At 38.2% G+C, this 22171-nt stretch overlaps 2 protein-coding genes across 3 annotated transcripts in view; one reads left to right on the top strand and one right to left on the bottom strand.

Moving 5' to 3' along the window:
• Positions 1 to 1513: 1513 nt before the first annotated feature.
• On the top strand, positions 1514 to 3382 carry foxd1 (forkhead box D1). Its single transcript, XM_079871246.1, has one exon. It carries the CDS (start codon positions 1847 to 1849, stop codon positions 2882 to 2884), a length of 1038 nt encoding a protein of 345 aa, XP_079727372.1. The 5' UTR covers positions 1514 to 1846; the 3' UTR covers positions 2885 to 3382.
• A 97-nt stretch (positions 3383 to 3479) lies between these two features.
• The window catches only part of LOC307158361 (uncharacterized protein), a 76133-nt gene continuing 57441 nt past the window's right edge, over positions 3480 to 22171 (bottom strand). Inside the window, exons 7-9 of one of the 2 annotated variants that reach the window (XM_079870850.1) lie at positions 9047 to 9178; positions 8842 to 8929; positions 3480 to 3502 (exon numbers count right to left, since the gene is read on the bottom strand). The gene's annotated coding sequence lies outside the window, so the exon portion shown is untranslated. The remainder of the gene's footprint in view (positions 3503 to 8841; positions 8930 to 9046; positions 9179 to 22171) is intronic. The other variant, XM_079870852.1, reaches the window with a different exon arrangement.

Raw genomic sequence — 22171 nt, 5'->3', positions numbered from 1 at the left:
GGGACACGAGTTTCTATGGGTCAGCGGTGTGTGTCTTTTGGACAAGTGTTTTCATCACTCCTAACCACAAGTTGTTTTAGTAGCCAACTTTATATACAATTTTCTATTTTTTTTCTTTCTTTCTTTTCCTTTTTTTCTTTTAAAAATTTAAAGCGAGCTTCATGACTGTTTTTTTTTTTTTTTTTTTTTTTTTGGCCTACTAAATTATTAGTAAACTAAATTATTACTAAAACATTTTATGATTGTTATTAGGTCTAATATTATTAGGTTATTACAGTAGTAATAATAATAATAATAATAATAATAATAACAACAATAATAATAACAGTGAAGTTAAGTTACGTGAATTATTATATTTGATAATTGTTTATTCAAACAAACAAATAACAAATGAATGAAAACATTACGCCTTTAAATATTTTAATGCAGTGTTTGTAAGTGTTTTGTTAACCACAACAATCACTTGATATAGTCTTTATTTAACATTCAGCTGTCGAGAGAAGCTAATACCGGTACTAACATTCGGCTTTAGGCTCACTGTGTAAAAACAAGAAAACAAAAAGACAGACACTCCCCGTTAAAGGGAAAATATCACACACTGTACAGCTGAATGTTTTTTGTTTTTTTTTTATACAAAAAGATTTTTAATCCTAGTTATGTTTAGGCTAATTATGATGAGCCGTGCAAGGATAAGGTAGTCTACTTTTGGTTTTGTATTTTCAAGCAGCATAACCTTTTCATGGACTTTTTAATGCTTTAAGTACTAAACTCTTGTTTCGATTAAGGCCTGTTTTCCCGTTGGACGCATATTATTATGGATGCGCTTTGTCACAAATGATACACACAGGCCCTTTTTCTTATAATTTTTTAAAATGTAAAATCCTGACAGAAGCGTCCAATATGCCAGTAGCCTTTACTTACAAATATCCTACTTCTTTAACATTTTAAAAATGACTCTTGCCAGACCAGTTGCTAAAATTAATTATGAATATGACAATGTTGGCCTCTCGGGATAGGGCACATGCGCATGTGCCCTGCTTTTTTGCGAGCTAGAATGCTCTTTCGTGATCCGCGTGACTGATGCGAGTTAACAGCTGACTTTTTTTCCATTACCAGTGGCTCGCGGATGATCTAGTGCACTCCCGTGTCACGCAAACTGCGATGCGTAGTGAGGCAGACATGGAACCGAGTGGATGTTTTGAAGCATTTCTGAAAATCATCTACAATTCCATTATGTCCACATTAAACGTCATGCTCAGTACCTGAACAGACCTAAATATGCTATTATAGGCTAATAGGCTATAAATATATAACAATAGCAGGGAGGGTCCTACCATAACGATGTGCTTAGTTCGCTAAGCTTCTTACATCTTCGAGTCATTAAAGGCTATAAAAGAAGACCCAGGAATATCCCACAAAACCAGTGGATTAAGCGGCGGCGATGACCGCCAAAGACAGAACCTCACCGTTCTTTAGATTATTTTCAAAGACTGATTTTTTTTTTTTTATCTCTTCAACAGCAGCGGTGACGCTTTGTTGTCATGTGATCAGCGAGCTGGTATAAAGCGCAAGGGATCGGTCCGCCCTCTTTGGAATCCTGGTCTGGCCTTTAGGAGGGTCTCCCCAGACAGAGTAAACGTGTGGATGTGGGGATCTGGGCAACCTCTTGATTCCATGCCGACAGTAATCCATTAAAACCCTATGGCACTGGTGACACACTGGCACGTCCTCTCTGCATCTGCTCGGCGCGTCTTATGAGTTCCCTCGATTGGAGAGCGCAGGTAACACGCAGGCTCAGCTCGCCCAGCGCTCTTCCGCCGTAGCCCATCAGGGAGCCGAGAGAGCCATGACTTTGAGCTCCGAGATGTCGGATGCGTCTGTGCTCTCGGAGGAGACCGACATCGACGTGGTTGGGGAGGGAGATGATGGTGACGGCCATACGCGCTCCTACGTGGACGAGGTAGCTCAGATGCACGACGAGATCCTGCTCAGCGGCTCGCCGTCTTGTGTGGATGGCTCCGCCGCACGGGACCCCTACAAGCCAGCAAGTAAAAACACGCTGGTGAAGCCCCCATACTCCTACATCGCACTCATCACCATGGCAATCCTCCAGAGTCCCAAGAAGCGCCTGACGCTCAGCGAGATCTGTGACTTCATCAGTAACAGATTTCCGTACTACCGGGAAAAGTTCCCAGCTTGGCAAAACTCTATCCGGCACAACCTGTCCCTTAACGACTGCTTCGTCAAGATACCACGGGAGCCCGGGAACCCCGGTAAAGGCAACTACTGGACACTGGACCCAGAGTCCGCCGACATGTTTGATAACGGGAGCTTTCTACGCCGCCGGAAACGCTTTAAGCGCCAGCAGGCACCTGAACTTCTCCGCGAGCACGGAGGCTTTCTCCCCGCGGCCGCTGCCTACGGCTACGGCCCTTACGGTTGTGGATACGGTCTGCAGCTTCAGTCTTATCATGCACATTCCGCGCTCCTCGCCTTCCAGCAGCATCAGCCGCCCCCGTCCCGGCATCCTCACACCGGAACTCTCATCCCCGCGCCTTCCCTCATGCCAACCACAACGGAGCTCACCCGTTCCCGCTTCTATCCTCCTCTTAGTCCTGGGCTTTCTTCCCCCTTACAGACAGCGGCCAAGTCCCCGGTTCACCGCTCACCCTTTTCCATAGACAGCATTATCGGGAGCTCTTTAAGCCCTACGCTCTCGCATTGTGCCTCACGGACTTCCACGGTGGTCCCGGTGGTCCCGGTGCTGCCGCCGACCCTCGCGTCTCAGCACTCCCCAAACCAACTACCGGGAGTCTTGCACGGACCGACGTCTTTACAAGAAAGCTACGCAAACCGGATTGTGAGTGGCACTAGCGGCTGTTAATTTTTTTTTTAAACTAAACGTCACATTTTTAAAGCGATACACTCCTTAAGGTAGGATTATTTTTGTACTGTTTTGTTTCACACAGCTGAATGGTGAACATTTACACGTTCGTGCCTATATTCAAGCTGTGAAATATAAATATATATTTATGTTAACATTTAGTTCAATCTAATTTTCGCCCCCACGAACTTTTCGTTGTCAGTGTGATTGTGGTAATCACTGCATAGGGCGTCTCAGGACAACATTTTTAACAGGCTATAAAATAAATTGTCAGATGTCTACAATGATATATTTTGTGTGAAAGCACAGATGTTTTCTAGTTTGGCAAATTGATTTTATTATTTGTACTTTGTAATGAAAATTCACAAGGGTGAAAATCGAGCATTTTTATACAACGTGTACTTCTCAGTAGCCTAATAAACAATGTACATTCTTTGGTACTGTATATTCGGAGTGTGCTATTTTTTACACGGTGTTTTTCATTAATAATAAATATTGTTTTGCAAAATAAGTTGGAGTGGAAATTACCTCATTGATAATAGCTTTAATTGTGCTTTATTAGGATATCACTCTTACATCATGAAAGGTGTTCATATTGTCTTGATCCTTTTAAGCATCCTGAAAATAAATACAAGCACAGGATTAAAATATAACTTCTAACAATTAATTATCAACTAACCACTGCAACTTCCATCCATTTATTTAAGGAATTTAGCCAAAACAAAAAAGGTCAATGACGACTAAATTAACTGCATAATAAAAATTATATTTATGTAATATTATTGTTACTACTACTACTACTAGGCTACTACTAATAATAACATTTTTATTTATAAAGAAGGAGCTGTTTTTACTATTCATGAAGGGGATTGAAGTTTTTTGCTGGTGCAGCATTTGATGGCGTCATGCATTGCTTGAAGAAAAACGACTGTGTGTCTAAGAGCGAAACGAGAGAGAGAGAGAGAGAGAGAGAGAGAGAGAGAGAGAGAGAGAGAGAGAGAGAGAGAGAGAGAGAGAGAGAGAGTGAGTGGAGGACCAGTTGAACCCTAATGTAAAAGTTATATTGGAGTTTTGAAATGACAAGCAGCATCATGAGTATTTTGTATCAGCCATGTGACGAGATAAACATGGTCAGTAAAGACTTTTACTCCAGGATTACTGTTCCACGATGCATTTTGGAAAAAGATGTAGCCTGGCTGTCCAGTTCAAATGAGGCCTTTGGCAGAATGGTTATGGTCATCTTTTCCCCCCTTCAGAAGCCCCTAAGAGGGGCAAACTAAGAGGTTTCAGTGCTCCAACACTCGTGCATTTTTGTTGCTAATTTTCGATGAAATTGCAATGTTAATTTTGCCTATCCAAACGCTGTAAATTTGACATGTGCTTTGAAGGTCGAGAGTGATGTGCTTGATTAAAAGATGGAGAGGAGAGATAGCCTATATAGGTTAAATTATGAATCATCCAAGATAGGCCGCTAAAATGTAGACTTAAATAACAAAAAAATATTAGCAGTCAGAATAAATATTTCTGCCTGTTATAAAACGAAATGCCTCATAACGTGGTTGTAAAATGACACTAAAGGGTTGAACGTTTTTTCTTTCAGACTACGATTGAGGTGATGTTCTTTTGAATATTCGTATTAAACTGTAGGCTACCCTATCAACCGAATTTCTACTCGATAAATGCGATACATTAAGAAGGCCAATGGCCTAATTTTAAGAAGATAGCCTAATATGATTTTTCTCATCCCGTATTTCCAACATTCTTGTTAGCCCTCTATTCACTTCTCATAACAGATAACAGAAGCGGCGATGTCGGTTCCTCATGATATCGCTATACGCTGTTTCCCACATTTATCTGCGTAATTGCTACTCAGAGACAGCACAGTGTCACTGGGGTGAGAAACGTGGTGTTTCCCTGCCCTTAGGTCGATGATAATCGGCGTGATCTGATCCAGCTGGCCCTGCATGGGAGTAGCCTACACTGCTCTAACACTTTTTCTTTTTGTCATCTGGTGTCATTTGTAAGGACCAGTATTCAAATGTACACAGTGGGTCAGAGATAATAAAAGAAATCGGTCAGTTTCACAGAGGGCGCGTGCGTGCGTGTGTGTGTGTGGAGATGTCGAGGCTAGTTCGCTGAACTTCAGCAAATGCCATAGCCATCATAATTAACTGCTGTTGGGATGCTTACTACGGGATAATGGTCTATAATTATAGATAAACTTCTTCAAAGGGACGACAATTAAGACCACAATAGAAAATGTTTGAGACCAACCCAGCTGAAAAATATTTTAGGCAATCAAAGTGCATCACGGACGCGGTTTAAAATGAGCCACGATCATAAATAAAATAAAACCAAATGACTTATTTCTAAACTGTATTCAATGCAACACAGTGTGTGTTTGGTGACTAGTGGAAATCTGGAGTAGCCTAGAGTGTACGAGGAAACAGAGACATATAGTTCAGTAGGCCAATGGAGCATCCAAACGCGCGCACGCTTACATGCACACAATACTGTAGTGCCACTATGATGTAACTATGCTACTATTGGCTGGGGATAAACGTGATAAAGTTAAATACGCTCTATCCTTTTTTTTTTTTTACCTAGCCTAATTCTTTATTTATTTGTTTCATGAATTTTACAAGCAGACAACTTGTGTCATAGATAAAATGCTTGAAAAAGCACATTCTAAAACAATATAATAGTCTATTTTGGGTGAAATATTCCACAGTAAAATTATGTGATAAAGCAAATGTACACGCATAAACAGATGTCGTTTTTTAAACGAACACTTAGCCTATGTAGCATCACTCATAATTCCCCTCATTGTATTTTTGGACTGCTTAAATATTGCGCATCAGACATCCTTTAGCTCGTGCAAAGTCAAGGACTGTTCGCGTGCTAAACTCTACTATAGTGTTCTAACCTTGCCAGGTTCATAAATTATAGATGGTTACTATGCGAGCGTCCTTGTGTTGGGTGTGTGGGCAGAATGTTAGCGGACAAGCTAAGGGATGCTATCCCGAGTAGAACTCACCCGACCAAAATAAAATCCTGGCTTCAAGACACCCTTTCAAATAAGCTAATTAATTCCAAGAGTTAGTAGCTGTTGTATGATATATATATATATATATATATATATATATATATATATATATATATATATATATATATATATATATATATATAGGCCTATAGATAGATAGATAGATAGATAGATAGATATAGTGCGCGCACACACATCACCATGAGCGTTGGAGGAGGGAGAGAAATAGGGAGAGGTATATCATCTCTTAATTCTGTCCTCATTTTTCCTCGACGATAAAGAGATTCAGCAATTACACATGCATGCGCGTAACGCACAGACGAGGTCACAATATTTTTTTTATTTTGGCTAGCCTATATATAAAAAATCTATAGGACGGTTTATACGTGATTGGCCACTAACCGAACACTGCAAAACATGTATTCAGTATAGCAGATAATCTGGCTATAGGCTACCTGTAATTGTCTACATTCTGCCGTGGCTGTAGGCTACATTATAGGCTATATATATAGCTTTGAAATCAGCCCACAATCTATTTCCATTTTTAACAATTCTATTAAACCTTTCATTGTGTAAATAAATGATTATGTAAATAATTTATTTAAATCGCTGTTAACAATGAGTGCTGTGCTCACATAGGCCCTAATAAAATTTAGATTTAGGCCTATATGTTTTCACAACGATTTACTATAGGTCTATCTAATGGTGCCTGTAGCTCATCTTTTGAAAGGTTTTTTTTTTTTTTTTTACCATAGACAAGCAGCCTATAGGCTACAATTGTTGTCGAAATCTAGGTAATAATTGCATTGATTTTACATTAGATATACGCCTTTGATAGACTGATCTTGACGAAAACCACTGCAATTATGTGCGATAAAAAAAAATAAAAAAAAAAATAAAAAAAAATAATAATAGTATGGCCTCAAACGCACGTGCTTTTAAAATAGGTAATTTAAACAGGAGATCAGTTCTGCAGCTTCGATAAATCAAATAACACAAATAACAGTGAAATAACAAATAGCCTAATATCAACGACACTATATAGGTCTACTACTAAAGTAGTTATAATAATAATAATAGTCTCCTAATTATATTATTTGCATTATTATTATTATTATTATTATTATTATTATTATATTTTACTGTTGTTTGCTTGCTCATGAAATTATGAAAATCAGCGTGTTTCGCCATATGTGCTCTAAACTAATACAATAATTGCTTCAGAATGCAGAACTTAAATTACGGATAACGGAAACGGCATAGATACGGAGGGAAACAGCTCTTATAAACATGAAGACACAGTGTTTAAAGCGTCCAAATATAGCTCTATAAATTCATATATAAGAGTTTTAACACTGTTAACAAATTTTATTGTTCTTTCGACAAGCGACAAAGCATAACAAGGAAAAAAGGCAGGAAGTTAAAGATTGAGTGGACTACACAGTGAGTGAATGTCTTTGTGGCCAGCACCAGACCAAAGAACAATACACAAACATTGGTGGTCATCATTTATGTTGTTACATCCACAATTCTAAACCAATTTAAATATGAAGAACAGAAAAGTGAGTGAGCAGGACCAGTAAACCACACCAAGACTAGAGTTTACAAAACCTAAACAAACTGCAGTTTGCAAAACTGGAAACAATCAAAGTCCTGGAAATGTTCTTCTTTGTTTTCAAGTGTTTAGGGTCATGTGGCAATGCTGAGTTTGACCCAGTATCCCCAGTTAGAAGTTTATCAAGCATGGTTTAAGAGAACAGGGCTATAGAGCCGTAACAAAGTGGCAGGTAAAGCCCAAAGAGCAATAATACTGACACAACAGTTTATGCTGATAATGTATAAGTAAATTCCATTCAGATTTTGGTACAGTAACAATTTAATTATACAATAATATGTGTATGATTGCATGATTGGCCATGATGCAAATATAAACAATCCCAAAACTAAGACTAATTAATTTGGGTTTTATTTATTTTTATTTTTTTCGTTTAGTAAAACTGTGGAGTTACCATAAGGAGATATGATCTGACCCTGAACAACGACTGTTGGTGTAACAAAATTCTTTCAGTTGGACTGAGTCATATAAATGATATATTTAATTTAAATGTTACCATATGAATGTTACCTGGCAAAAGTTTTTACAGTGTGATCTGTTTTAGTGAAGAAGCCAGGGCAAACAATAGTAAACAATAACATGGTTAACTGTTAAAATCAAACACTGTAAAAAGTGATCAGTTGTGGACATGTGAACTTGACAATTGCACAAAACACATAACATTTATATTATGCATGAAGTTTATTTCAGGTCTTAAAGCTCACTTTTTTAAAGTTCAGTCAACTGATCACTTTTCACGTGAAGGAACTTAATGCTTTAGAATTACTTGTTAAAATATGACAAAATAAAATATAGAGAATAAGCTTTGCGAATAAGTTTCACAAGCTTGTTCCATTTCAAAAGCAACAGCTGATAGTTGCACCCAAACACACACACACATATTCACATAAGCAAGAGAGGTATTACGAGGAGAGATGTAATAAGGCAGTGAATGCCCTCCATGGGAGGTGTTGAATCCCTTTCTGATCCATTCACATTGTAGCCCAGCAACACTTATCCTCTGTAGCTGTATAGAGACGAACAGTGTGTTTGTGTGTATGTGTGTGTGAGTTTTACGCTCCATTAGCAAGTTTGAGAACTAAAGGCAGGTCTGAATACAGCTCCAATTAGAGAGAGTGAGAGAGCCCACTAACACACTAGTCTCTCTGCCACCCAACTTCAGTCAATTACTTCTCTCTTCCTTTCATGCTTTCTCTTTTCTCCTTCTCTTTCTTTCTGTCTTTTGTCAATTCTGCTTTATCTCTTGGTCTCTTTTCGGTTTCACCATTATCTACTTTCTCTATTTTCTGTACTTACTTTTAAATGCTGCCCATTGCTATATTTGCACAATCCCATCTTCCTATGCCCGTTGCCTGCATGTGTCGTCATTGCATTGAATGGATTCCTGTGGAGAGGTTATGAAAATAAATCCATTTGCTTTGCTCAAAACTGTTTTTATGCTCACAAATTTTTTCAAATGATGATGCTTAAAAATATAATTGACAACATATAAAATCCTCACCTTAACCCACTGTAGCTTTTCATTTGAAATAAGCATGTCTTATTTCAAGTGTGTACAAACTTCCACAGCTATTGTGACATGCACAACAGAGAAAACCTGCTGCTTTTGTCAGAGATGATGGGTTTAAAGCACCTGGAAGAGAGTCAGACACTACACACATGATCAAGCTGGAAAAGCAAAACAGCAATGCTACAATATTGCATAAGCACAGCTATTATTTCATCAGCTTTGATTTGGAACACCTAATTAGTCTTTATTTCCTTTAAATGAGTAAATTATTACTTAAGTTAATTACAAAATTGCACATGGTACAAAAGGTACAATAAAACATTCTTACTTAACAGTGGGTCAAATGTTGTTGGCTATACTTTCTGAATGAGTATGTGTTTTTATATGTACATGCTATACTGTTTTTGTTTTTTTTTCTGTTCATATGAAAAGTCTCGCTATACAGACACACTTCCCTACCTTTCATGTCTCCTATAATGACTGACTCAATCGTATTTCCCCAAACAGCCTGATTGTGGACGCCAGTTACACGCAATAACGCCACTAGAGCATAAACATTTTAGCACGCTACGCCGGGCCATTCATCACAGTGACACCCATAGGTAATCTACACCGTGCACTGCACTGGACGTTAACCAGAGGCTCATGACTTTTCTCTCTCTCTCTCTCTCCCTCTAATAGCCTATGCTAAACATTGAGTCATAAAGTCCATTTCTGTGACAAAGTCACTGTAACTGAATATGGGCATCTGTTTGCTCAAGGAGCTAACGTGATCTGACTCTTAAAAGGGATTTTTGTTGATGTAATCTAATGTATTTTTTTTTAACATAAAAATATACCACATGAAGTATATTTTTAGGTTAACTGACAAAACATTTTTACAGTCTTTGTTGGCCAGGCTAAAGTTGTCCAGTATCTGTTTCACAGGCTGTCAATCATTTTTATTATTTTACGAAACGAAATTCAACAATCGTAGGCATTGTTGGTAAAATAAGCATTTTGAGGATGTCTGTCAAAAATGCGTATGTATGTATGAGAGAAAGCGCACGTGCACGTGTGTGGCCAGTGAAAGCAGACATTTAGAGTTCCCGCTTGCTCTCTGAACTTCGCATTTGCATGACGCCCTTGTCAGTCATTCAACTAAACCAAAGACAACAGAGGGAACCACCCATGAAGACTTGCTCTTTCAGCCTGCCTCTCACTCTATTTCTCAATAGGTTTCCTCCCTTCTCCTCTTCCCACTTCTGGAATGAGCATGACGTTGTAATTTCATCAGTCATTGACGGTTTTCTCCAGGCAGTGGTGAAAGTTTCAGTGTAACACAAGGCTGAGGCTCACCCTAACAGAGGAGCACATGCAAACTATATACTCACACTATCACAATCTGACAACAGCAGCTCTTTCACTACCACACTTTGTTCCATTTAGCTATTAAGAAGGGAAACCCCTCTGAACAGCACTGAAACATCCCTACATGCCCTGAAACAGATTGGTGTTCAATAGGCCTTTGATAGTGTGCAAGATAGTGATCAAAAACTAAACAGTGAGTAAGAGCATTAAGAGGTTCAAGGTAAAGGCCTGAACCTCCGTGTCAGAGTGGCTTATGTAGTACGATGGAGCATGAGATAGGGAAGAAGTGTGCAAAGCCTTCTTGAAGCATTTCCACGGTTATGTGGTCTACTGAAACATGTTCAGCATTAGCCAAACGCCAAAGCACACACCAAGTTACTGCTGTCCTTGACTGGAAGCTATTGTGTTACATCATGACACGCACAGATTCTTTAAATCTGCAATTGCTGTGTTTGATATAAAGGAAATGTAAATGAAAATCCTGTCATCGTTCACTCACCCTTGTGTCATTTCAAAACCATATGACTTTCTTTTTGGAACACAAAAATAGTCAGTAGAGGTTTTGAAAAATGTTTTTGTTCATTCAATGAAAGTCAGTGTTGTTTTGGACCCCATTGACTTTCATTGCATGAACCCCAAAAAATGCTAATTTTAATGGAGTTTAAAACAGCCATGGGATCCTGCAAAAGTGGCTCAAATTAGGTAGAAGAAATCAGAATTTGCTTGAATTTTGGCTGCATTTTCTAGTTTCTAATTAATTCCTGCCTTTCTTGGTTTGTGACTTTGTGGTCCCAAGTCTACTGAAAGTATCTTTCTTCAGTTTTCAGTGTATTGTTCTGTTCATAAATTGATGAAAACATTAAAGATTTCTCTCACTTTTGTGCTCAATGTCAATCTCTTTCTCTCACTGTGGCTGCCTCTCTCTCTCTCCCTCAGGTAAAAAGTGAGCCTGTGCAATAACATTATGTTTCCCGATGTGGGCCAGATGAATGCAGGCTTTTGTTTTTGCTTATCCCCTCTTCGAATGGGCCCGTTTTAAACGTCTGTGTAAAGCACCTCTGACCGGGGCGGAATCTCTTCCTAAAGTAGAAAAAGATGCCGTTTGATTTGATACTTCCTCCCAAGGCAGCACATGCTTCCTGTGTCCTGTCACAACATAGCTGGAACTGAGCCGGTCCTTGAGGTCTGCAAGACGACTGAAGGTTGACGCTTCGGGGTGGTCAGAGTGTGTGTGCATGTCTTTGGATCTGTTCTTGAGGAGTGTCGATTTTGAATGGATCGCAGTGGAGTCTGTGTGTGTGTGTGTGTGTGTGTGTGTGTGGGGGGGGGGGGGGGGTATATATATATGTGAGATGCTGAGTGGCTGAAGGCCTGTAGATTTCCCTAACTGTTGCTCTCTCTCAGTGTCCTGTAAATCTATTTTTCTTCCCAAACAAACCCGCTGCCAGATCTACAGTTTAACTCTTAAATTATATCTTGGCTATAGAACACCCCTATTCTCCCTCTCCACCGCTCTCACTAACACATTGATTTAGTCATCAATCTACCATTTGATTTGCGCTTGTCACACTATCAGACACTGAAACATTATTTATTTATTTTTTAACTATAAAAATACATACGTACATACACACACACACGCTGGGTTACCATGTTTTATGAAGACTTTCCATAAATCATAATGTAAACAAAATGTATATTTAATCCCCTAATCCTAAATCTACACCTAAACCTGTAGGCTACCCATCACAGAAAAGTTTTTGCTTTTTCACACTTTTAAAAAATATTACTGATTATAAGCTGTTTTCCTCATGGGGACCAAAAAATGTCATGGATTGACATGGATATCGGAGGACATGGATTTCGGATATGGCCATATTTGTGGGGAGATTTTGTCCCCATAATGTAGGGTTTTCCAGGCCGGACACACACACACACACACACACACACACACACACACACACACACCACACACACACACACACAAACGTAGGGTATACCTGAACCACACACACACATACGTAGGGTATACCTAAACAACACACACACACACACATAGGGTATACCTGAACCACACACACACATACGTAGGGTATACCTGAACCACACACACACACACACACACACACACACACACACATACGTAGGGTATATCTGCACCACACAAACGGACATAGGGTATACCTGAACCACCCACACACACACACACACACACACACACACACAAACACAAACACACACACACACACACACACGCACACACACACACACACACACACACACACACACACACACACACACACACACACACACACACACACACACACACACACACACACACACACACACACACACACACAAGATCATGTGACACTGAAGACTGGAGTTATGATGCTGAACATTTGATTGTTATTGTAATATTTAAAAATGTACTTTATTATTGTGATGGACAGGAATACATTCCATTTTAAAATAATACAATATAAAACAATTATTTTATATAAAATAGGTTTATATAAATCAATATATATAAACAATTAAAAAAAAATATTTACATTTCAGTAATATTTCAGTTTTCACAATTGTTGTTACTGTATTTTTGCATAATTTTATTAACAATTTTATTAAATGAAATGGTAAACTAGGTTAACCAATAAACACTACACACTTTTATTAACACGTGTCTTGATTTTCAATAGTGAGATCAAAGAACAAAAGGTAAAGCAACTGTCACTTCAATGTACAGACACACACACATATAAAGACACAGAAACACACGGTTGTGATTTAGTCCACTCTCTGCAGTGTTTTGGCTGGAGGGCTCTATGGGTGGGTGGTGAGCATTAATTACACCGGCTGCCCAGTGTAATGCACTGCACTTTAACCCACAGCTCTCTATGAGAGACCCGCTACTCTCACATTTTCATTCCATTTTTATTCCTCCCCTTTCTCTCTCGATCACTGAAACATCCAGAAAAAGCTAACCAGAATCTATCCCATCTGTAAAATTATGTGTTCTAGGGCTGTGAAACGATTAATCGCGATTAATCGCATCCAAAATAAAAGTTTGTGTTAATGTAATATATGTGTGTGTACTGTGTATAATTATTTTGTATATATCAATATAAAAATATACACAAGCATGTGTAAAAAATGCTATTTATAAAATATTTATATTTACATATAATATAAATTATATATAAATATATATACAGTATATACATGCAAATATTTGTTAAATATATACATGCATGAGTGTGTATTTATATACTAAACAATTATACAGCACACACACATATATATTATGTAAACACAAACTTTTATTTTGGATGCGATTAATCGTTTCACAGCCCTTGTTCTAATGACAAATATTTTATTTTGGTCACATTTTCACTCACGAATCACTTGGTTTCTGATATCTGCATGTTTCTGAAATATATAGGACCGAATTAAAACATGCTTTCTAAACTAAAAAAAAACCACACTGCAAAATTTTGAAGCCACAGCATGTTCTCTTGTAAATGGATAATAATAATAATAACATCATTATAAAGTACTAGAGGATGTTTTGTATTTTAACAAAAATGTACCTAATGTGGTTACATGATATAAAAGTTTAGAGTCACACCAGGAAGAAATACCTCCTTAAAGTATGCTTTCACTTTTTACAGTGTGTGAAGAGAGACTATTAAAGACAGCATAAAAACACAATCTGTGCACACTTAACCTATACCTGGATTAACTTACACACTTCAATAAAATAAGTGTTTATTGGTTATATATTGGGCTGTAGACAAGGTTACCCTGGTTAAGTTGTTTGTCACAAATCTGTAATTATAAATAATGACAGCAAAATATATAATAATAATGATAAATCATTTTTAACAGTTATAAATATCCTTATTAAATATCCTTTTTCTACATGTTTGTTTCTTGGCTACCGTATAAAAAATGTGTCTTTCCCCGAGCATGTTGTTCCTTTTCCGACAGTTGTTTGCGTGCAGATTATATCCACTATCCTGTGTTTGTTTTTGATAATTCATCTATAATTCTTTATTAGGAGGTTTGGACCTCTGTTATTTACCAGTGCACATGCCTCTATTCATCTTCGCATTGAAATAATATTTGCACAGCGTTTCTGACAGGTTCCACAAAACATATGCTTGTCCCTCACTAATAGTTCAGTACACCAGAGCCTAAGACAACATTCTCAGCTTTGTTTTACCAGAGTGTTTGTTGTTTTATCCAAGAACTCATCTAGGCTGAGAAAGCGCAAGAAAATCCTTCATTATAGGCATGACATAGAGCTGTACACGCAGACACACGTATGCACAGTCAGTCCATACACATTTACATACAAACACGCACACACATAAATTGCTGTTGTGCCAAAGGAAACACATGCAGTGAACATGCAGTTTTTGAAGTCATTAAATTGCATTTACATTTCTCTGTTATTGATGTATGAATGATCTATTTACACTGGATAAATGACCAAAAACAAAATGTGCACACAAGCACGTAACATGAGCACAAAAGCATATCTAACACACACACAGAGCAGCATCAGGTCAAACGTTTTTCAGTGCAATATTGCCTGTTTTGGGGAATTGTAAAAATGAATTCATATATATAGTTCATGGAAAGTTTGTGTTACACCTATACACATGCTGAGGAACAGTTGTTAAAAGGATAGTTCAAACATTTTCTCACCCTCATGTTGCCCCAAACCTGTACTTTCTTTCTTCTGTGAAACACGATGTCTCGGTGTTTTTTCGCCATGCAATGAAAGTTAATGGGGTGCAAAAATTGTTTTTTAACTGTCCGTTTAAACTGTGTCTATCTGTATAGATGAAACATAAGTAAAATACTTTTAATTGCAGTCATTTGACTTACTGAAAGACTTACAAAAAAAACACCCTATTACTAGCAATCATGCAATTATAAGAGACGGTCAATGAAAAATCATCCAGCCTTATCTCATTCACACATGTAGCGGGTGCAATATGTGACTCACACTCCCACAATATGGTGATATCATTTGATTATCTTTCCATATGGCATCCTATCAAATTTTGATGTCAGTTATTTCAATAAAACCTGTTGTTTTCCTTTTTCACGTATTGAGACTTTTACTAGCTGAACACCAAATAGTTTTCTATATTGTCTGTGCTGATTTTATGATTGCCAATATGACCTAACAGACTTTCGGTGTCTGGCAGAAGAACACACACACACACACACACACACATTCCTGACCCAAATCAATGTGAGACATTCATACTTTGTTTTTCCAAGGCATTCTCTACTGGGACGAATTACATCCCACCACAGCTTTATGGACCTGCAGAAAGAAGGACGAGTGAGAGAAGGAGTGTGTTAGAGAGAGAGAGACCGTGTCTGCCTCATCTCCACAGTGGCAGATTACATGCACATTCTCCACAGTCATGAGCAGATCATTTGCTTTCTGTGACCCTCAAAGTCTTCCATCTTCTCCTCTGAAAGAAAAAGTACCGCGCGGGGTTGTGACCCGTTTACGCTCTCCCTCGCACACGGTCATAAAACTTTAGAGTGGACGTAGTGAAACGGAGTTCAGAGAGACTAACTCTGCGCAACCACAGTTTGTCCGAAAAGATTCAAAGTAAACGGCCACATGTATAATACAGCTCACACTGTGAGACGGAGGGTTTCGCCAAAACAGAGAGCGAGGCTCTCGTTCCTGTTGCACACACACACACACACAATGTGTCCGTTTTTCCAAAGGTGCTGCTGTGCGTCCTGTGACATTTAACCTGTTGAGCCTGAAGGGTGTATGACTTCCTTAAATGTGCTCCAACTTCCACAAACATCTGGATGAGTTACACCTCTGCTATCCCCCCAAGGTCTTACACACACAGATGGAGGAAGAAAAAAAGCCCAGCAGCTTTCACCTCACCCACAAATTTTCTGTAGCAAGACCCGGAAACAAGCAGAGACGGTTTGTGCAGTTGTTAATAAAATTCTGCGGGAGAAAGAGGTAAACAGTCTCTGCTAATAAGTCTTTGCTCCACACAGATGTCGGTTTGAAGGTTTGCCTACAGTGAAGAACTTGCAAAGCTTACACAATTCCCCCAAATACTGGGGTATGATGATTCACCGACTCAGAGCTCAGTCAACAGCAGACATCCTTAAGTAAAACAGGAAATTGGATTTCTAACACGACAAGAGCTTCAAATGTTGCATTTGCCGCACTGACATCTTGGAGACATGAATCAATTAAGTCACAGTTTTCTATAACTGAACTGGAGTGTTTTAATTAATGATGGATTATTGTGTGTGTGTGTCCTTTTCCACATCTGTTTAACCTAGTGGGAGGACAAGCAGCTCAATATCTGACTACCCCCCACCCCCCCCACACACACATGCATAAATGGACACAGATAGGCACTGAAGTGAGGTTTTTCTGCATATCATGAATATCACACACACATATCAAAACAATATCAAAACCTTGCATTTATTTTCTAATAAGATTTCACAAAAATAAATTTGCCAGGTTTCAAAATATGAAGCAATAGAAATCCTGTTCACAATTAAGACAAAAAGCGAATTTTGTTAAAAGCTCTAGTATCATTTGTGTTCATTAAATGCAAATAAATTCAGATATTTTTAAATGTCACTTTAGTGTGCAAAAGTTTAGGACCACTGCATATATTTGTCAAAAGAGAAAATACTCTGGAATATTTCATTTTTTAATGCATGCTTTCCAAGAACTTATAATTACCCAAACTCAAACTGTAAAGCAGGAGTGAGTTTGCTTAGAATTTCTGACAGAATCAGCATTTCTTGGGGTCAAGCCCACATAAGCATTGTGGTCGAATGTAGTACACACACACACACACACACACACACACACACACACACACACACACACACATGTTGTGTTTTATGGGGACTTTCCGTGAACATAATTATTGTTATACTTCACAAACTGTATATTCAACCCCCTGACCATAAATCTACCCTGAAAACTTTTTGCATTTTTACATTTGTAAAAAAACAGTATTTGGTATGATTTATAATCTGTTTTCCTCATTTCCACACAAAAAAACAAAAACAAAAAAAAATAAATTTGGGGGGACCAAAAAACATTGTTCCCTCAATGTAGCGTTTACAAGACCTACACCCACACACAAAAGAAAAAGAAAGTGCAGACTGAAGTGCAAGAGCACATATAAATACACACATACACAGAGCTTGCGTGACTATAGCTGAGAGCCACGGCCCCATTGAAAACACTGCTGTCTTGTGCAACCCTGCCATTCATAAGCATTAGATATTATTAGGCTGCGATCGCCAAATCAGTCAAGGCCAAACAGACAACTGGAAAAGGATACTTGTGAACAGACATAATGACAGGCTACAGGACACTTTCCAAATCTCTTAATTTCCCTCAAAAGAAAAGCACACACTCATAAGGACACACAATGTTCATGTGAGGGTTTACTGGAGCGAGAGGAATATCATCTCCTCCCTGTAGGATTTCCTTGACAAGAAAACTCCAAGGGCAGTTTTAGAGGATCTGTCTTTTCTCTCTCTCTCTCTCTCTCTGTTTTAATGATTGAGCATGAAGGCAAATTTCAAAGCATTGTAAATCACTTAATCAGCACCACCGATTTTGCAAAGCTATTGGCTATGTTAAGAATTGAAGGCATAATCAAGCACCACAATCATTCATTCAAAACATTTATGTTGTCCAAAGAAAACTCCAATATAAAAAAGTCAAGAAGAAACACGGCAGACCTTTTGCATGCAATTTATCTATATCCACACTAAAAATAAATAAATAAAACAAATACAAAATAATAATAAAAATTAATATATCTGATGTAAGAATTATCATTTGAAATACTGTTTCCTGGACAAAAAAATCTTAATGTAAACTATTAGAAATCCATTGATGATCGATATGCATATATTGGATAATGACTACAAGCAAGTGAAATGAATGAATGAATGAATGAATGAATGAACAAAGGGTTTGAATCTGGAATTTGGGTTATGGGTTAGAATATTGTTGTAAATGATGATCTACAATCATCTTGTCATCTTCCATTTATGAGAGTCTGTGTGTGTATGTGTGTTTGTGTGTGCGTCTATAAATGCATGAGAGCAAAAAGGAACTGACTGAAACAATTTGTGGAACATTCAAAAAAATAAAATAAAAAATAAAAAAGATAATCTCATTTGAGAAAGAAGTGCAGCCATTGTTTGGAACTATTTAATAAAATAAAGCAAAACAAAAGCATCATTTGCAAACACCCAACAAAACTTCAGTCACAACAGACAGACAGCAGGAGGGCTGATGACAGACTCACTGTGAACTGTCTCTTTAATGATGGATTCACAAGGGAGGGTGAACACTCATTATATCAAAAAAGACTGAGTTGGGTGTTCTTTAATCTGATAATTGGCCAAATATAAAAAAGAGCCAAGGAGAGAGAGAGAATGCGGAGAGTATGTGATCGTGAGTGAGAGAGAGAGAGAGAGAGATGTGAGAGAAGCAGAAAAAAAGAGACCTCGACAGGCTGAGTAGATAGAAATGAAAAAGAATAGCACAATATAGAGAGATCAGAGAGTGGGGAAGAGAGAGTGAGCTACTGAAGTGATGGACTGAAAGAAAAGCCCTTGTGGGGATTGTGTGCTCCCCTTCTTTGAAAGTTTGCGTGAGGCAGTCCAGGGCCGTTTTTCCACTTGACCGCTTTCGGCCTGAACTGTAAAACCGAGACGACATTCCCTCATTAGTCCCGCCGCCCTGCCAACCACATGGCCATTTAGTGTACCCAGAATCCCATTGTTTGAATTGTAGAGGTTATGTCAAAGGTCGGCCAAAATATTGATGAACTTCTCCATGGAGCACTAAGACTGTGAGCTGCAGGGGTACGGGGTTGGGGCGACAACACAGCTGTATATGGGCAAACACTGGAGACCTTCTGTGCACACATTAGCTACAAATAACACATGTAAAATCACACGTTCGCTCAAAGGCTTATTTCACTTTTCATCACTCGTAGTCTTTTCTCTCTCTCTCTCTGCCTTCAAACACACATAGACTCTGTCTGTTAAATTAAAGTGTAGGCCCAGGCGTTTGAAGTGAGATAGCCTTGTGGATGGTGATTGACTTGGACAGAGATCGCACTTAAAATGCGGACTTTCTTGCAAAAGATCTGCTCATGTGTGCACATTGAAGCTGGCATGAGTCACACAACATTATCAATACACATCTGACCCCCAGCCTCTTGGAGGACTCACAACTCAGCACAGAAAGGTGAGCGGATGTTCTAATGCGGAAAGAAACAACACGAGAAAATCTAATGTTGCGTTCATTAACTAAATGGCTGGGTGTAAAGAACGGACCCCCCCCCCCAGAGTTAGCAGCTAACCTCAGGCAAATTGTTTCAATAGTGCGATGGCAGCGCGGCCCGGCACACGGTTATCCTAAATCTTAACAGCTGTTTTTTTTTTTTTTTTTAAGTCACAATTAAGCCCTAAGATCTATTCTTGGACCAAGAATCTGTTTCAAATTGATATTCATCATATGTTCACAACCTTAAAGCTAAATCTCGACAAGATAAACACAAAGGTCACAGAGGATAATGCTGCTTAGAGTACTTGTTCACATTTTAGGCATGTTTGTGTTCTTAATGATAGCAATTTACACCTTTTTACTACATTTCTGGATATTAGAACAACTATTTTTGCCATATTCATTTTCTCTTAGTGTATGGATTTGTTTGCAATCTAGAAAAAGTAAAAAGTAGATAAGGAAAACATGATGAATACAGCATCGGATTACTGAGAAATCAAACAGCTGTCCTGGCTTAAAATATTGAAATGACATAATTTGAGAGATTGTTTGTATATGATTTTAAAAATTATAGAGCAATTATAGAATTATAGAGGGGTTTAATTCATTTAAAGCTATTTTTAAATATGAGACATTGAAGATTTTCTTGAACTTGTATTAACATGTCTGCCTTTGTGATACAAGTAGATTGTGATTGCATTGTTTTTCATTCACTCTTAAAATGAATAGTTCTTTGTTGCACTCTCTCATGTCAATAATTATCTTGTTTGTTTTATTGGGTTGTCTAAATGGTTTTCTGGAATTAAAAAAGTGATTGATACATTATAGGCTGATTAGATCAGTATTGTATTTTCTTTTTTTTTTTTAAAGCAGGAGTTCATAAAAAAAAAAAAACTCCTACTTGTTCTAAATGGAACATTTATTTTTAAGAAGACAAAACAGGTTATGATAACAAATGTGTGTTTTGTGCAGGTGAAGAGTAGATAAATCTAACATATGATGTATTTGAAATGTCGTAACGATAAGACTTTTCTGACAGCAAAAAGTGTAAATGATATTCTCAGGATTCACGTACATGCTGCAGTCGCTGGCCCTGAATAACCGAATTTCTCAAACGTTTTCTTTTCTTGTGCTAAACAGATGCACCACGGTTTCCTTAATGTCACTCTTTAAATTGTTGTAATGAAGAATGAGAGAGATCGGATCTTACTTCATTACCATTTTTGACGTCCCATCTGGTTAATCCTGCACTTTCTCACGGATTCACTCACAGCCAAGCAGCCAAGATGGGGCTACATAAGTAGATAGATAAATGCACGTAAACAAACTTAAATAACAATTAAAGTCAAAACAAATAAAGCGTGACATGGCGTTAAATTGCCAGGAATGTCTCCAGATGTTCCAATATGTGTTTCAAATGGTGCACAAATCCACAAGTTCAAATTGCAGAGTAAAGAGCTGGAGATAAGGTCAGGGAACTGCCAGTTACCATTTGTGTTTGGCGTCTCCCTGAAATGACAAGGCTTTCATCAGGTGTCTTTGCTAAGTCTTGCTTTAAGGACCGTGTGATGCATACAATCAGCACATTTCATTCCTCTACAGCTCATATTCAGACTTGTGAACCTGTTCAAAGCAAAGGCAGTGAAAACATATGACCATTCAAACCCTCTCTGTGCCTGTTTTATGGGAAACTAGAACTTGTGGGAGACGCTTACACTCACATTGCCCCGGGAACTTTTCTGTGACATTTTGCAGCGTGGAGAGCTATTTCCTCCACCATGCAAAGCAAAATGCCCCTAATTGGTCTGGAAGTCTGCAGCAGTTTGGGAAAATGTTTGTGATATACCATGCGCACTTCTTCTATTGATGCTGCCGCCCTGGCTAGTCTAGTGTTTACAGTCCGGCAGGGAAAATTAGTTTATTTTTTGGCAGGATTTGCAACGTGACACCAAAGTATTCCCTTGAACTATTGCGCTCAATTGAAAAAGCTTTGTGCACTATAATGGCTATATTTATTATGGGTGTCACGATAATTTACACAGAAGCAAACATTTCACCAACGGGGACTTATCTGTAGGCAAAGCGTAAAGATACAACATTACTGAACTTCATCTGATATCTGGACTGCCATCTGTGTTAGCCAAAGCAGCATAGCGACCTATTTTGACGATTACAATCTAGAGAATTTTTCCCTTTTGTATACGAAAGGAGAATTACTGGGATACTCTCCCGATGGTATCCCAGAGGAACGGTCTGGAATTTCCTCTCAGTTTATCATGCCTTGCTGTGGGTTTGTCAAAGTACAGAAGAGGGAACTCCGTTTAAAGGCGCGCGCAGATGTTAGTCTACACTTCCGGTGCTTTTTTAAAATTTCAATTTAAAAAAACATCATTAAAATACAGTGACATAAAAGAGAGATA

This window comes from Squalius cephalus (assembly GCF_949319135.1).
Source record: "Squalius cephalus genome assembly, chromosome: 5".
Classification (NCBI taxonomy): Eukaryota; Metazoa; Chordata; class Actinopteri; order Cypriniformes; family Leuciscidae; genus Squalius; species Squalius cephalus.
Note: the sequence above shows the minus strand (reverse complement) of the source record. Positions and strands in the feature narration are given on the sequence as shown.